Source organism: Blennius ocellaris (assembly GCF_963422515.1).
Source record: "Blennius ocellaris genome assembly, chromosome: 19".
Taxonomy (NCBI): domain Eukaryota; kingdom Metazoa; phylum Chordata; class Actinopteri; order Blenniiformes; family Blenniidae; genus Blennius; species Blennius ocellaris.
In genome coordinates this window covers 9,120,046-9,138,045 of record NC_137668.1, presented here as the reverse complement: position 1 = coordinate 9,138,045, position 18,000 = coordinate 9,120,046, and the positions used below count along the sequence as shown (strand labels likewise).

The 18,000-nt window shown below is 44.5% G+C and overlaps 1 protein-coding gene across 1 annotated transcript; it reads right to left on the bottom strand.

The window, feature by feature from the left end:
• Nucleotides 1–267: 267 nt before the first annotated feature.
• On the bottom strand, nt 268–17,774 carry rnf31 (ring finger protein 31). Its single transcript, XM_080515386.1, has 24 exons — nt 17,621–17,774; nt 15,624–15,832; nt 14,233–14,379; nt 12,728–12,883; nt 12,572–12,628; nt 11,944–12,082; nt 11,174–11,386; nt 10,925–11,075; nt 10,447–10,598; nt 9,422–9,555; nt 9,080–9,322; nt 8,519–8,899; nt 6,586–6,771; nt 6,277–6,483; nt 5,416–5,589; nt 5,050–5,148; nt 4,042–4,131; nt 3,820–3,934; nt 3,050–3,162; nt 2,523–2,636; nt 2,038–2,086; nt 1,834–1,930; nt 1,580–1,745; nt 268–1,035 (listed from the first exon to the last, which is right to left on the bottom strand). The coding sequence occupies exons 2-24, from the start codon at nt 15,828–15,830 to the stop codon at nt 991–993; spliced, it is 3,435 nt and encodes a 1,144-aa protein (XP_080371512.1). The 5' UTR covers nt 15,831–15,832; nt 17,621–17,774; the 3' UTR covers nt 268–990.
• Nucleotides 17,775–18,000: the final 226 nt, after the last annotated feature.

Below are 18,000 nucleotides of genomic sequence, written 5' to 3'. Positions count from 1 at the left end.
TTGTATGCTGCTTATTATTATTATTTATCTTGTTAAGTCTGTACTGGTGTGAGTGTTTAGTGATGCAACACATTTAATAAAATGTGTTGCTGCTATCAAACTCAAAATGAGCAATTACAAATGTAGAAATGTCTTTTCATGTTTATGTTTGATCAGAAAAAAAAAAAAAATAATGGCTTTATGAGATTAGTAATACATTTTTTTATTTTGCATCCCACCGTTTAAGAATTGGGGATGGACAACAAGAGATTCCAGAAAAGACACCCGTGTCAGTTTTGAGTCAATCCGAGCACTGAAGGTAAATATCACAAACACAAATTATAACTTTTAAATCCACATTTTTCTTCTTTCAAGAAGAAGAAACAAATGATCCACAGTACAAAGTGACTCCTTTAAAAGTTTCCCCACTTTACTCAGCCCACTGATCACACTGAGCCACTTCATTTTTACCTTCTCTTCAATGAATTAAAAGAAAGTTTGAATGGAAGCGTGTAAAAACCCTGTAGTGAAGTGCCGACGGTGGACATGATGAACGTGTTTCTGCTCCTTCGTGCTGAAAAATCAACTCTTATTCTGAGTTAGTTCACCTGGCTGACATTTGAAAATACGATCAAACATGAAGAATTGTGCTTCCATATTTAATCACAGTACCTGAGGCACTCAGATAAACGTCCAAACTGCCAAACAATAAGGCTGAACAAGACTTTTCAACGGATCCCAGTAAGAAGCGGATCCATTTATTCAGGAGATAAATGTATAATCTTTAATTTTTTGCATTTAAAAAGCCTTAAACATTGTCCCAATTTAAAATATTCTCTTTCAAACTGTTCAAGAAGTCAACACATTAGTCTTCATCAAAATAGATTTTTTTTCTTCCCTCCCGTTTTAAAGATATGAAAAGAGAAAGAAAAAAAAACAGGAACGAATGAAAAGAGCCATTACTTGACTTCAAAAACCCCACATAACATGTTTTCAAACACGCGATTGTCTTCATTTCCGGGGAACTTTTTCTCCGAGGGGAACCTCCATCAGTTTCTGTGAGGAGAAAAAGATCAAGAACGAACATGACATTTGTTTTAATGAGAGAGTCCAGAGACCAGACTTGCACGTGCTGATATAATAATCAACCACAAAATCAAAACTGGATTCAAGAGTGAAGATTTAACCAGTTAATATTCAGTTCTTTTTGTGAATAGTTTAACCATTTAAAAACAAAACACATCATTGTTTCTAAATTGTGACAGACTGAGAATAAGCCTCAAAGCTTGTGCTGTACGGGTGCGTTTGTAAAAACATGCAGAATACAACAGGTATAGGACAAGTTGTTGGACATTTCACTGTATTCTGCATCATTACAACTGTCTCCATGTTGAGATTGGAGTCATTTTCTGGACTAAATGTTTGGTTTTCGTCAAAATACAGACATTTTCCTCACATATACACGACAAAGAAAAACGTAAAAATTTATATTTAAAGGTTAAAAGGATGAAATTGGACTGCATGCGTCCCCTGAACTAAAACGAGTGACACCCGCGTGTCAAAGTGTGTGTGTTTGTTGCAATGTATTTCAGTGTGCCACCTTGAGGAGTCTGGCGTGGTGACCGTGGTCGTCCTCGGTCTCCCCTCGCGCCGTGTCCACCTGGTATCTCTCGCAGGCCCTCTTCAGCTCGGCGGCGTCATAGAGCACGGCGGGGTCCAGAGAGTGAGCGTTGATCAGGCTCACCAGGTACTCCCTGTAGTGCTTCCTGCACGCACACACACACACACACACGCGCTAAAAACCTGCAGCATGCGATGGTACAGGCAAGCATTTGCTCTCCGACTGGGACTCACTCGCAGAGTCCCGCCTGTCCTGGCTGAGTCTGGACGCCACACGGCGAGTCCTCCTGCTCGCTGCCTTCATCCTTCTGCTCCAGCACGCCACAAGCGTCTGCAGGGAGGACACACACACACACACGCGCACACACACCCAGATTACCATCACATGAAACTTCATTTGGAGAGCTTTCCGAAGACATGGGACAGATTCATATTCACCAGTGGAAGCGTCGTTGGAAGGCTCCGTGTTAAACTCCACGCCGCTCCTCTAGACGAAAGAAACGCAAACGCGTGACTTAATTAAGAACAATTTCAGACACGATACAAGTTTTGCTGACATCTTGAATTTCCTTTAACAAAAACAGTTGATACTTTAATCGCCGAGTGTGTAATCGCATCTTTCCTGTATGGAATGTTTATTTGCAATTGGTAGATGATTTGTTATGATCATGTAAACGTCATTGCACGGGTGATGCTTTCTAAAGGAAATGATGAATTTGAACATCTCAGGCTGCAGATACTTCATATAAATATTGGCAGAGTATTTGGATGTCTTATAGTTCTAATTAGATAGATCTATAATAAAAATAAACAAACAGATTTGATTGCGATCATTCTCATTATTATTAACAAAATAGGTTTTAAATTAAAAAGGCTGCTGTTCAGGTGAGAAGGTGTAAAGAGTGTGAAGGTATGGCTTCGACCTTCAGCAGCTCCTGCAGCCGCGCCGGCTCCCAGTCTCTCAGGTAGAAGAGGCAGTCTCTGGGGTGGTGGGCGTGAAACCCCGGGCAGCTGCACTGGGCCGTCTTGCAGTTCGTCTGCGGAGACGGGGAGCAGCAGGGGTCAAACGACAAAGAGCGTCGCGCTGAGGAGGTGGAATCAACGCGGCTGCAACCGTCGACCTTTACACAGAACTATCCCAAGCTTCGTAGATAAACAGAAGGACTTTTGGTCCTCGTCGTGTTTCAACAGAACCAAACGATCACACAATAAATCAGCTTGCATGTTAAAGACAGACAGAGATGTATTTTGTCCCCCCTCCCCCCTCCTATCAACTTTTCTCTTGCCGCAGTGTATTGTTACCTCTCTCTACCAGATTTTCACTTGACTCAGTTTGACTATTTGACAATTTCATGCTTCTTATCGATTTAAATTCCAATTCCGTCTGTGCACACTGATGCCGACTGTGGACCCGCATATTGCCGGACTGGTCGTTGCAGTCGGCGCTCACCTTGTGGTAGGGGTTGTTGCAGCCGCTGCAGAACTGGTACCTGCACTGGCAGCAGGTGAAGTGCATGCAGCCTCCTTTGCTCAGGGCGTACTGGAAGCGGCAGTCAGGACATGCTGCAAGAGAACAACAAGGTTTCACCAGAGAGGCTCGACAGTTTTTATTACGCCACCCCCCCCCCCAGGAGGCTTTAATAAACACCGTGTGGGGTTGTGAAACGATATTCAGCGGCTTGAACAAGTATTTGTACTCTTTTAAAACTCTTCCACATTTGGTCGCATTGCATATAAATGTGCTTTACTGGGATTTTTATGTCACAGACGAACACAATGTGCCGCGGGTGTGGATTCTATGATATATCGTGAAGAAAAACCTGGAAAATGCCGCATGAAAAACTATTCCTCCTCCTTTATTTTGATCCTCCAAAATAAAATCCAGGACAACTAAGCGATTGATTAGAGGACATTTGTGAACAAACGGCATCACGGAGACTGAGAAAGACGTGGAGACCTTTAAAGTGGTCATAGTGTGCAAAGTGGAGCCAATCCCAATTAAGGTAGGCTCCTCCCTTAATTAAGCAGCTCTGCTCTGGCACATGGCACCACGAGAGGAAGCACGTTCTCCTCTTTCCAATCTGGGCCTGTGTGGGCGGAGCCAGTCCAGCTCACGCTGACACAGCAGAAGTCCAGACCTTCATCTAGCTGAAAATCTCTGCTATATGGAAAAGAAAATATGAAAAGCATCCATCATTTCCCTTAAGAAAAAATCCTCACTGATGCCGTTGTCCCGCAGGTAGCCGGCCAGGCCCTGCTTCTGGTACTCCGGGTCGTTGTCCCTCTTCCACTGCTGGAACTGCTCGCAGGTCACGTCCTGGTGCTGAGGCTCCCACTGCCGACACGGGAGGGGGGGAGGGGGGACACACAAGCGTCATGAGCTGGAAGGGGGCGACGCCGCACCCCTAGCAGTCAGACTGCGTGAGGAAGGTTTCGACTCACCGGCTTCTTGCACTGAGCGCAGAAACTCTTGCGGCACGACAGGCAGGTGACCTTCAGCTGGTCTCCGTCGTTGATAAAGCCGGAGGTGCACTGCGGGGGAGGGGAAAGGGGGAGGATTCGTGTTTTTTTTCCCAGCGTTTGAGGCTCGTACAGGGTCGCCTTTGTTGTTTTAATCTCTCTTCCAGGGCCATCATGAGCCGAGCGAAAAACAAAAAACAAAAAACAAAAACCCAGAGCTTCATAAAAACAAAAAAAATAGAGAAGTCATGAGAGCCAATCAAGAAAGGTTATGGGAAGTTCAGTTCCAAAAAAGCAACTCCTCAGAGTTATATTTGTACTGTTTAGCTCAGCGTTTCTCCGACTCTTGAGAAAAGCCTGGTTTTAATTCCCAAAACATGTTCGTGAGTTCAAACGCTGAATGGTTAGATATGATTTTAAATCTGCTGCTCAGAAGAAATGGAAGTGTAAGAATCGACTGTAAGAATGTTCTCACAATCTTACCAGAATAAAGCACATCTTTTTGTTGGTATTTACCAGGAGTTTATCAACATTTTGTAACTTTATATTGAGCTACTTCAATGCAAGGGAAAACATAATCCAATGTAAATTTCTCTCATTTTATAACAAGCAAATTGGATATTTGGAAGTTATCAGCCAACGTGTGACTCATTCTGATCTTTAGATGGTATTTTCTTTTTTATATAAAATTAGCACAAACTAATCAGCAACTATTTCAATGGTTTCCAACCAGTTTGAATCGTTCTTGAAGCAATTCATTTTGTGGTTTCAGAGCTTTTTTTGCAGCTTTACTTTATAAACTGACTTTTTTTTAATTTTGTGCTTTTTATGTTAAAAAAAAAAAAAAAAGAAGATTGTTCAGTGCAGGTTTGTAGTTGTAAGTAACGTCCAAGCTTGGCTGAAATTCAGACATAATAAAAGCAAAACTTGGACCCGAGGGACGTCCCGACATCTTCCCCCTCGTCCTCAAAGGATGTGGGACAAACTCACATTGTAGCACCACAGGAACTTTGGGTCTTTTTTCAGCGTGTGCTCCGTCAGCTTCTTGTGAAACAGCTCGTACACGTCGTGCTCCAAACAGTCCCGCAGCTGCAACAGAACCAAACAGCTCAGGCTTCCTGTGAGCAGCGTTTCATTCTTTCCGCCACGTTTGTTCGTTGAATGTAACTTTTACAGCTAAACTCATTTACATTTAATTGAAATGGGTCGTGAAAGCATTTCCATACAACTCAACGGGCTTCACAGACGACGGACAAGAAACGCAAGCTCTCAACATGAATGATTGAGTGACAAGGCAGAACACGGTTCGGTGGAAATGTTTAGTGAAAGGGGAAAGAGATGGATGGATGAGCTGACCTGTATGTCCAGCGTGGAGAAGTAGCTGTCCAGCTGCTCGGGGTCGTTGATGTCGGGCTCGCTGCAGGAGGGACACACCATGTCTCTGATGTGTTTGTCCCTCACGGCGATGGTGAAGTGCTGCCTGAAGCAGTCGTGGCACACGGAGCACTGGCAGGAGGTCAGAGACTGCATCTGGAAAACCCGGGAGGGAAACAAACAAACAAAAAAAACACAAAACAAAACAAAACAAAATATGCACAAACGCTTCCCGTTAGATACTCCATGTACACCACGTCTCAGTCGGACCAGACTCGGTCCACGTGATCCACTAAATAAATACGTTTTAGTTTGAAACAAAGCAAACATTTGATTGACAAGCTTAATTTACAGACATTCAGTTCAGTCTTGATGGCTCCACTTCTCACACATCACTCACTAATAGAGCACGCTGGTAGAGAGGGTAATATACATTTGACATTCTCAATACGATCAAAGATGAGCGGTCCTGCTTTAACAGGGTGAAACCTGTGACATCACTCATCTGCAGCCTCCTTCCTCACCTGCTGGAGTATCGGCAGACTTTCCATTTTATTTTGAACTGTATTTATAAAACAAACCGGACTTTCCCTTCACCGTTTGACGTCTCTTCTGAAATGTTGTTTTTACACATGATCCTGTCTTTTTTTTACATTTTAATTGGCTTTTAGTTCAATCTTGCATATTCGTCAACATTTCTCGTCAATTTCGCAGCTTCAGCCCTTCCCTCTTTTACAAAGTTATTATACACTCAAACCATGTATAAATGTTCAATTTTTTTTTTTTGAAATCCTATATAGTATACAGTTTTTACCAATTGGATTTGATTAAGTGGCGTCTCACTTTGCTGCGCGGGAAGATGCTCAAGCAACACGGGCACTCGTTGTTGAGGAGGCGGCGGATGAAGTCCTTGTCGTGGGATTCCTTCACGGCCTGGACCACGTCCTCCAGGGAGTACGGCGCTTCCTGCTCCTGCAGCAGCGCCAGCGCCAGCTCGCAGCGCCCCCAGCTGGGCAGGTCGTACAACGCCAGCAGGCGGCGGCACATCCTCTGCGGGAGCGCGGGGAAGAGGGTGAGCGAGGACAAGGGCGGAGGCGGTGGAAAGGAAAAAACAACAAACTTCCCGTGTTGTTGTTTTTTTGACTGTCTGACCTGTTTGTCCGGGTGTTTGGGGTCGATGGGCGGCTCCGGCTGGTCGGCCCAGATGCGCTGGTGGAAGGACTCCAGGAGGGGGCGCTGGAGCAGCGACAGGGCCCCCTTCACCTCCCCGCCGCTCTGCCGCAGGGCCTCCTCGCACCGCGCCACGTCCCGGAAGCCCAGAGAGTGAAGCTCCCTCATCTGTGTCGGTCCAAAAAGACATGACAACTCGTGTTCTTACTTGCTTATTAGATAGGGAAAAAAACAAAAAAAAAGTGCCACTCTGGATTGACTGAGCTCATTATGTAAAATATATTCGAATAAAAATGAAAAAAAATATCACAAATGTCATTTTGTTAACGGTTAAAAAGAAACTCAATGGCTTTCAGACTAAAACAAAACTGTTATATAGAACAAGCCTGACATTTTATGCAGATGCGTTGCAGAAAAACATTAAAAAAAATTTTTTTAACATAATTTGTGCCTGATATTAAAAAAAAATAAAAATTTCTGAAACTTAAAAAAAAAAACTTTTTCCATCTGTATTCCCTGTGGAAGAACTGAGTCCATAGTCGGAACGCTTTGTCGTCATAATCTGTGAGGTGAAGATAAGAGAAGTGGAACAGGATGTGATATAAAACAGCCACACGGCCTTGAAAACGGTTTTAGACATCTCACGGTGTTGCTGTGTGCTGAAGACGTTCCCGGTGAAACTTTTACACTTTGACACTCTTTTCCCCCAGTCGCTTGAGTAAATTAACCTCGCGGTCCGATTCTTCTAACGCATTTCCAGGAACTTTTCTTTCTCTCGGCCGCAGCTTCAAAGATCCTCCGGGTTTTTTTCTTATCGGGATGGAGTTTGTACATATTTGCTCAACACTCCCACAACATCCACACACAACCAGGGTCACCCTGCACTGCCGTATTTCTGCGTGTAGAGCCTCAGCGCCCCCTGCAGGTCTCTCATGTGTCTATGGGCCGCTTCCTTTGTTTTTAACGGTTTTTACAGTAATACTATTAAATGTTGTTTCGCTGCTTTATTCTGAAGGGAAACGCCGTGGCAGGCCAGATTCCACTTTCTCGTTCTTCAGAGAATTCTGACTTCATACAAAGATTTGATAGAACAATTACAACGTGAATCTATAGAAAAGAACGTCTTGCTGTATGGGTTTTTTTTTTTTTTTAACCGATGTGGCCCAAGTGAGATCCAATGGGGCAACAGATAATGAGTTTTGTGGAGAATTGCTTGTAAAAATGTACAAATATGAGAGGGAAACTCTCACGTTCTTATTTTGCTTACCAAATAGTAAAAAAAACACAAACTGTTCAGTTATTAAAAAACAAAAAAATAATCAACTCTTGAGTGCGACCTCATTTGTGTGTTCAGGTAAATTATAACAACAACAAAAAAAAATTGTAAATTGGCTGCATTTATATTGTGCATCTCAACTTTTGCAGTCGGTAAGGCAGGAGATTCACATTCTTTTTAGTCGAGGGGACACAACTTGACCTGGAGTGGGATTGGCCAGGAGATGACGGCATGAAGGCGAAGAAATTTGCTCAAATAAAATAAAATGTTCCCCTTTGTTTCAGTGCAAACGGGTATGAATCCATTATGAAAACACACAAAGTTCTATAAAGTTGACTAAAGTAGCCTCATTGCAAAAAAAATGCAGACTGGACCTTCTGGTGGACCGGGTCCACATGTTGAACACACCTTTTATAAACTGTTTTTTGTCTCACACACTCGATGGTGACGGCTGTAATACAACGTAATGCTGTAATGTAGCTCGGACATATAGAAAAGGAGGGACGAGGGATACAGATGAGAAAAATAACAGATATGAGTTGGAGCTCTGCTCAGAGCGCTCTTGCAGTCCTAAGTCAACCCCGCCTCGCCACCTTTGGCTCCGCCTCACAAGACCCCCGCCGCCATGACGTCTCCCACCTTGGTCTGTCGGTCCCTCAGCAGCTGCCTCACGGCTCGGTCCGTGTCTCCTCCGGCCGCCAGCCACGCCAGCTTGGCCTCGGCTCTGGAGAGCTTCGCGCCGTCGCCTGCGCCGTTCAGCCCGCCGCGCTCCTCTTCTTCCTCCTCCTCCTCTTCCTCCTCCTCCTCCTCCGTCTCCTCTCCGTCACCCTCCACCGCGGGCTGCATGCTGGCGTTCCCCCGCTTGTAGCTGAGCCGGACGGACGCCGCCATGGCGCAGATTTCGTCCAGCAGGTGCGGCAGCTCCGACGCCAGCCAGTCGCAGGGGTGGACGTTGCTGCCGCCGCACATGCCCAGGGCGGCGTACACTTCCTCCGGGCTGACGCCTCGCTTCTCCGCCTCCTGCGGACGAAACCCGGGAATTTTAACTCGGCAAAAACCGGATTCGTGTTGCGGCTGAAGCTGGAATTTAGGCCCTTTAAAGCTGAGCTCACGGCAAAAGTTGGAATCAATGGCGACAACGATCAAATGAATCATCACTGGCTTGAATGTGAACCTGCTGCAATGCGTCATTTTCCGTACTCGTATCTGGTGGATGAGGTTGAGGCCGTCCTCCTTCATCCGATTCTGCCTCCTCAGCTCGGGGTCGACCCGGGGCTTGGGCTGCGGCCTGGCACCCGGCTGAGGCGGACTCTTGCCGCCGATCGGCGTCTGCTGCAGCGAGCGAGGCGCCGGAGCCCCGGCGGACTCTTTGCGCGGCAGGTTGCACATCTCGCAGACCGCCGAGGGCTTGGTGTTCAGGTACGTGCAGAACTTGCACATCCACTGTGAGACGGCGGGAGAAGAGACAGCGGGGAGTCACGTGGAGGGGAGGGAGGGAGGGAGAATGCGCCGAGCGCGGCGACGGTCGGTCGTCATCCTGACCTTTCCCCCGGGGGCCGGCGGAGACCCGGGGCCGGAGGCGGTGGGGGGGCGAGTGGCCAGGCGGGGGCGCTCACACACCTCGCAGAGGATGCTGCTGCCTTGATTCACCACCGTGCAGCTCCTGCACTGCCACTCTGAGGGATTGGACACAGAGACAGCTCACCTCCACACAACAACTGCCTGATCCATTTGGTTTTTTTAATCTTTAATGTAAGAAAGTCCTTTTCCGCACGGCAAAAAAAAAAAAAAAAAAGACACAACCTGACTATATTGCAATACTAAACTTTTATTTCAGTCCTGTTGACCTCTATAGATCATCTGATCACACAAAAAACTATTTTCTCGACTATCATTTGCAAAAAGCATCAAGAAGAGAAACAAAAACAATCTTGTACATTCAGCATCAATTTTGATTTCATAATTTTTTAAGGATTGACTATTTCATTGAGCCATTTGTGGAGGGTTTTTTTTTTTTTTTTTGTCATTATGCAGTTAGACCAGTGGTGTCAAACACATTTTCATGGAGGAGCCACATGCAGCCCAAGTTCATCTCAAGTGGGCCGGGCCGGTAAAATGGAGCCACGATAACCTTTAAATGTAAAGCTGAAAGATTTTCTTAGTTGTGGCGAAGCAAATACTTTTAAAAACGTCTATATTTTCACAAAAAACCAAACAATTACTACAGAAATGGACCACAATCTCAATATTAAAGCCAATTTTAATGGAACCTTCTTGTGCAAGTGCCCCCGAAAGATTCCTCCGGTAGCTGTTGCATTATGGGTGTTTTTACAATTTGCTTGTTGGTTTGGCCTTATTGGAGCTTCTTGTGGCCCAGTTTTGGTCCACGGGCCTTTTGTTTGACACCCCTGAATTAGAAAGTTAAAACATCACCCCCCCCCCCCCTTGTTTAAATTGCTCGCAAAAAACATTGTACAGCCACCCACCACTAGTCGGGGCTATAGAGCAGTATGACCTGTCCGGCTTGACGAACGCCAACGGGCGCGGTGACGGGAAGGGAATCTCACCCGAGTTTGGAGAGGTGGGGAGGGAGGCGGAGGTCTCCGGCGCGGGCGAGGCGGCGGTGGCCAGCCGGGGGCGCTCGCAGGTGATGCAGAGGACGGCGCGCGTCTCGTTCACCGTGGTGCAGTGCGAGCACGTCCACGGGGACAGAGACGGACTGGAACCGACACAAGGAATCTCATTTCACGTCGGAATGACGAATGCCATAAGGTGGAACATGGGGGAATTGTGGGATTTTGAAGTATTGTGTTTCCTGCCCACAAATGTGAGCAGGAAAAAAAATTCTGTTTTTTTTTCTTTCCTTCCCTGACTTTAACAAGTCTTCGACTGCGTTTTGTCTTTCTCGGTACCCCCTCGCCTTATACCTTAACCTTCCATTTAAGTCGATTTTAATCACGATTTCTTTGTGGAAAAAAAAAAGCACCCGTCCTCCACTCCACTCTAACTCTCTGCTCAGATGAAGCGAACACTTCTCGTCCTCACCTGGAGGTTTTGGCCGGCGTGATTTGCGTCCTGCTGTGTCCTTTGCGGTCGGGGTGAGAGTGGAAGAGCCGGTCGCAGTTGGCGCACAGCCTCTGGACGCAGGTGGAGCACTGGGCCTGGACGGCGGAGACGCCGCAGATGCCGCACGTTTCTGCGCGGCGAACGGACAGAGTCCGGATGAATAAACACCACAAAGCAGCAGCGGCGGCGGCGACAAACAATCCGAAGGCGGGCGTTCTCGGGTCGTACCCGGTTTGCTCCTCTGCAGCTTGTCCCGCTTGTGACTGGCTCTGGAGGGGTGGCGGTGGAAGAGGTCGTCGCAGGCGTCGCAGAAGAGCCGATTGTTACACGACGGGCAGAGCAGGGACGCGGTGCCGCCGCCGCACAGGCCGCACGAGCTGGCTGCGGGGGGGTCCGGGGACGAGGGGTCCCGGGGAAGCACCGGGACGGCCGGCGTCGACGCTTCAAGGGACAGAAAAACTCCACGTGAGTCATCCAACGTCACGGAAAGCGCATCTCACTTTCAGCTTCACGGTCATGCGAATCAACGTAGGAACACGGTAAACGGAAATGTTATTATTCTATAAGACGAGGTGTGTTTGAGTATTTGTCCAAATAATGGCCATAATCATCAGAAATTTAAATAAAAAACGCTTAAAACGTTTAGGTTTTTATGCTGTGAGTGTAGGAAGGGAAGCCAATGATAAAAATCATTTGAATTGCATAACAAAATACATATGCATAGCTATTTCAGTGTTCAAGTTCAACTTTTCTTTTAGTGATGTTGGGGCTGTTGCTCCCTTTCTATCATCTTGATTTATTTATTCATTTTTCCATTCTCTTAACAACTTTTTAAGACCAAGAGCAAACCGTGGCGGTTTCTGGGCGAGGCGCTTTACAAGAAGCTCCCGTCATGTGACGGGGGGAAAAAAAAGCCCTTGGGGCTAAAAAGGTGCGACACGCTGAGCTGCCTGTCTGGTCTCGTTTTCACATGGGACTCGTGTTGGACGTTCCCTCACCCGCGGACGGCTTGGGGAGCACCGGAGGTTTGGTCGGAGGGGGCGGGGGCGGGGCCTGCGGTCTGTTCTCCTGCTGCTGCTGCTGCTGCTGCTCCTCCTCTGCGGGCGGGACGGCCACGGCGTCGCTCGCCAGCTGCGTCTGGAGAGGCCCGGCGGCACAGTTCATACATCAGATAACGCTCAGAAGTGACAGTGGCGACGCAGATTAGACAAAATAGAAAGGAAATCCTGGCAATTCAGACAATTCTGTGTTTTTGCCTCTATAAGAATTCATTCTAATCTTTTAAATTATAGAAAAGCACATCAAAACGTGCGGAATATTCAGCAACAGCGTGCCGTGACTTTAGTTAAGGATCCAGTGAACTCCTCTCAGCAAAAATCGCAAAAAAAACAAAAAAAAAACGTGCAAATAATTGGCTCATGAAAGCTGATGGGATTTTGGTGAAAATGGAAGCATGTGCACAAAAAGCACATCAAAACTGGCGGAAGTTTCAGGAATATTGTGCTTTTAATTTTCTGGCTCTACTTATTTTGATGGAAAAAAAAAAAGAGAGAGAGACAAAAACAAAGCAAATAGTTGTTTTTCTACCATATCCGTGTCGGTAACAGTGAGGACCTGCACACACACCTGCTTGACGACTGACGGGATGATGTCTCTGAAGTGTTCTTGGTGAGGATGAGTTCCCTGAACACGGAAACAGGAGGTGGAACAGACTGAAAGCTCTCATGCTGAAGAGGCCGGCTTGAGAAGTGTAAAAACAAAACAAAAACAAAAACAACAAACCTTTACGATCATGTCCATTTCGGTGCGCAGCGTCATGACCTCCAGGGTGACCGCCGCGACCTTCTCAGTGTCCGGCTTGGCGACTTCGTCGGGGAAGCTGAGGCCGTCGATCTGCTGGTTGGTGTAACCGTACAAGTACAGGACCGTCCGGCCTCCCTGTGAGACAACAAGCCCCGAAGCTGAGACGAGGGGCGGCTCCATACCACTTTTTCCACGTCCGATACCGATCGGCCGACGCCATTTCTTTTTGTCCCTCGAAAAGTTGTTAATAATACGTTTTGCTTGATACGGATGTCGAAAAACATCCCGTTTCCCTGGACGACAACTATTCTGGTCCCTTTATTCAAACGTCAAAGGTCACATAGCTTTTAACGACATTCGTAAACACAACAGGCCCAGCTGCACCATTCTAATGTTTGAAATCTTTTTTTTTTTTTTTTTTTTTAAAGTGCAACTTTGTGACAAATATTGTAATTCGATTAAATCATTCCAGTTGTATAAACAGAAAAGTCACATGAGGCGAGCTCCAGTAAATATTATGAATTAAGATGAAATAATAGCATCGCCATTAGAATAATGCAGGAAGACACAATCAAGACACACAATCAAAACAAAAAAGACTCGAGATAAACCAGATAAACCAGATAATCCAGGTTTTCTCTCTGGTTCCTGGTTTGACTGATCCAGATGTGATCCTGAACGCCATTCCTACGAAGCAGGTCATCGACTCACTGGTTCAACCCAGACGTACGTTTGCACACAGACACACACACACGGAGAAACCCTGCAGATCGGTTTTTACAGATGAAAGAATTAAAACACCATCCGGCAGCTACAAGCAAGATTTGGTGAGATTATAGGATATTAATTCATCGGCGGACGGCGCAGCACCGCGATCACGGGGCGAACTTCCTCACCGCTCTTCTTTTAGTTTAGATTCTCCCTCCAGCTGTTTTGAGGCCCAGAGTTTTTTCTTTTCTTGTGTTGGAATATTAATTCATCACGAGTCATTGTGGTTCCATAGATTCACGTTCCTGCGGGATCTGTCAGGTGAGATCGTTAACCTCATCACCACAGATCAAACCTCGTTGGGAGAAAAACGGGCTTTGAGCAAGTGTTAAAAAAATGTTTTTTAAATAAAATTCTTTAAAGCCTCAGTGACGAGGATTCATTTAATTATGTCTAAAGATCTCGAAATTCACTTCTCGTCTCCTCTCTGCTGCACATGGTAACCATGGCGACAGCTCGTCTGTGTTACGGCATGTCGCGCAAAGTGAAGTTGAGCTATATGAGATAGCTTATGGATCGGATGGGTTCTAATAAAAAAAATTTTTAAAAGTCTGATACCCGATCCAGTGATTTTGGCCTGGATCGGACCCGATACCGGTCCAGTGGATCGGACCGTCCCCAGTTTAGAACTCGCACATGAACATATTTGTCCGTATTCGACCCCGGATGTTGATCATTCACAGCCAGCTGCTGTGTGAAACGCGTCGTTTTCTCACCTTGACTGCGTCCACCGTGGTCCTGAAGACCGGGTTGTTGTGCTTGACGCTCCTCCAGTACGGCGGCCTGGAGGGACTCGTCAGGTTACAGCCGTACTTCTCCAGGATGCTCAAGGCCTTGATCAGTCTGCTCAAGGAGTCCAGGGCCTGAAATAAGAGACGGGGGGGTTAGAGCTCTTAAAGCCGACTTAAAGAATGCATTTTTTCACAAGAGCAGCTTGTTGCAACATCCACATAATAAAAAAAACGTATATTAAACGTCAGCAACCTTCCCCTCACCCTCTTTCTCGCTTCCTGTCACGTGGATGAATAAATTGACATGAAATAAAAGCACAAATATGAAATAAACACAAAATTTAACCGAAATAGCTCACATATAAAGCAAAAAATACGACCTATTTCTTACATGATAATATTAAATCTATTCATTACAAATACACAGACAAGAAGAGTGATTTACATACAAAAAAACCCATAAAACAATTCCTCCTTCACAACACAGATTATTCAGATTTTCACCAGAATGTGTGGTGTGTTTTTCAAGGCGTAGACGACTGAGAGGATGTCGTCTATATGTAATAACAATTAAAAGTGGCGGGGCGCTTCTCAACTATCACTCTCGACTCACCACATACTAAACTACTGCTTGTCGCCCGAACCATCGCCATGGAAACCATACTCACAAACTGGAAATCAAAAAATAACATCAGTAGACACCAATGGAACAATCTGCTGTCTGACTATATCATTACAGAATCTCAGTCAATAACTCCCTGAATTTATGACAATAGAACCTCAGTTCCAAAACAAACTCATTCAATTTCTACAAAATGGATAATTTCACCTTTTGTTTTGTTTTTTTGATAAAAAAAGAATTCCATAATATAATTTGTTTTACTCATCATCCATTCATTATGTTGTTTATTCCATTATTCTGTTTATTTTTGTTTTTAGTGTCGGTTTTACGTAATGTTATCAGACAATTTCTACACACACACATTATGTAAACAGTATTTGAGGCAGCACTTGTTTGTATTACTTTTGTATATAGAATGTATTGTTCATCATCACACATCTATGGAATTGTTTACTGTTTTGCATTGTTTATCTGCACTACCCTAAATAATAAATCACAAGGTAAAAATTACTCGCAAAAGTACAAAGAAACAAAGATACCCAAGAACAAAAAGGGGATGCAAAGTTATGTGTTTAGAATGTCAAGATGTTGTAAAAAAAAAGAAAAAAAAAGGGAAACAGCTCATGTTCTGTAGAAAACAGGAAATAAAACGGTTTCAATATTTATATATTAAACCGTTAAATTTGAATTCATAGAAAGGATCTCAAGAACAACCCGGTTTCTCGATACTGACAGGGCAAATAAACATCATCACCTCCTGTTCGTTCAAGCCCGCCGTGTTCTCCATCAGCATGGCCTCCGCCGCCAGGTGACAGTACTTCTCCGAGGGCGGCAGCGCGATGGCGGCCATCGTCTGGATTTCAGCCTTCACGTCCTGAGCGGCGCCCGAGGAGGTGAGGAGCGACTGGGCTCTCGTCCGGACCTCGTCCATCTGCGCCGACGCGGCGGCGCTGCCGCTCATCGCTGCGGCGAGGAATGAGACGCAGAAGTTATTCACCGGGAAGAAAAGAAGACTGGCGGCTGCTCATTACTGCGCCGTCACATTCATATGACAACAACACCAACTTTAAGCACTTTGACTAATACGCAATATATAGAGCAGGGGTGTTAAACTCATTTCAGTTGAGGGGCCACATCCAACCTAACCTGACCTCTGGGGGGCCCAACAAGTCAAACGTAACATATTAAACTGTAGATATGGACAAATGTCAAAGTCTTTCCTTCTTTTGATCCTTTTGTAATTGCAAGAATGTTCCAGTCTATTCTGAAATATACAAATTAAAGGAAATCAGATATTATATTATATATATATTATAAACCCTCAGTCACCTGTATCTGGATATCGTATTCAGGATTAAAACAATTTGTCATCATCTGGAAATTGTTTTGAGTTTACGTGTCTAAAGTATCATTTCACATAAGTTGGACTTAATGTTGGAGGTCAAATTCTGACCAAGGGTGGTTTTGAAGGTCATTTTTGCCGATCTAGTGTTTTTAGATCAGCCTCTGTCAGTTTTCACTTTTATACTTTACACTTCAAGAATCACATGGCGGCCGGATTAGATGGTCTGGTGGGCCGGTTCTGGCCCCCAGGCCGCATGTTTGACACCCCTGATACAGACGATCATTTTTTAAAAAAATTTTTAAGTTGATTTAATTTGATTCAAGTGTTTTTGAACTTGCAAAATAGGAAGTACAAACTTTTAAGCTTTTTTTTTATTTCATGTAATGATTTGGCCTTTGGTTAAAGAATACTATAAAAATGCAGCTATAGTGAAATATTAAAATACTTTTGAGAAACTATGTACTTTATTTGCACAATGAGAAAAACAACACTCGTTTGAAATGTTTCGGTTTACGTGCAATGGCGAATATGCATGTTTTGCTGCTTGAATTAAATTATAAGGGGGGAAAAAAGCCCTTTTCCACTGTATTTTACCGTTATTGAGGTACAACCATAACAGCCGGGGGGAAAAAACTAAAAATAACAGCAATGAGACAATCAGATAATAAGAGGAACGAATAGGACAGAACAGTAAAGAATAATGAATGGAATTATTTATTATTAACATTACGTATTTATTTATTAGCCTTTAATTAGTCAGGAGAACCACATTGAGATTAACAATGAATTCATGCACCGACTTGGGCAATATTTGAGCCAAAGCATTTTAAAAGCATTAATAAGTACGTTTCTTTTAAATCACATTCATGTGATTTCTTCATTTTAAAGAGTTTCCCTCTGGGAAAAGTACAGGTTTAGGATGAGGGTTGTAACTACCATTACATTAGGTGTACACACACACACACACACACACACACACACACACACACACACACACACACACACACACACACACACACACACACACACACACACACACACACACACACACACACACACACACACACACACACACACACACACACACACGCTACAACTCATAATTTGCTTCATAGAAACAAAGATTTGTGTTGAATTTGTCTTCTGATGGATGTGATGACGTCACACGGTGTAAACGACTGGAAGAGGGAAACTCCGAGCTAATCTTAGTTTCTGCGGAGCAACACAAGATCAAATCACAGACACGCAGGTTTAATTACAGTAGCGCACAGTTTGGACAGAGTTAACTGGGGCGGTGGGTCGTCTTTTTTGCATTTTAACGTTGGAAACATTGAGCTAAAAACAGTTTTTAATTCCCTCCTGTCGAAACCGAAACTTTAAAAGAGGTTCAATAAACAGCTACGTACCTGCTCGAATTAAGTTTTCTTAAGCTTCTGTCAGAATAAAATCCTCCTGCAGGATCCCGGGGTTAAATCTCTATACTGTCATGGTTAAAACGCCCGTTTTTCGCGGATAAAACAAGTGAAAGCGCTTTAACACTGTTAGCTTTATAGCTTTAAAAACGCGGAACTCCGCTTTGACGTTTTGACTCACTTCCGGCTCGGACCCCGCCTCCTTTTCAAAATAAACGTCTAAACATCCGCTGCTTTTACTTTCAAAATAAACGCAAATTAATGTTTCTCTGTTGTAAAATAAGTACATAAAATAAAAATATATGCAAAGTAATAAGAATATATATATATATATATATATATATATATATATATATATATAATATATATATATA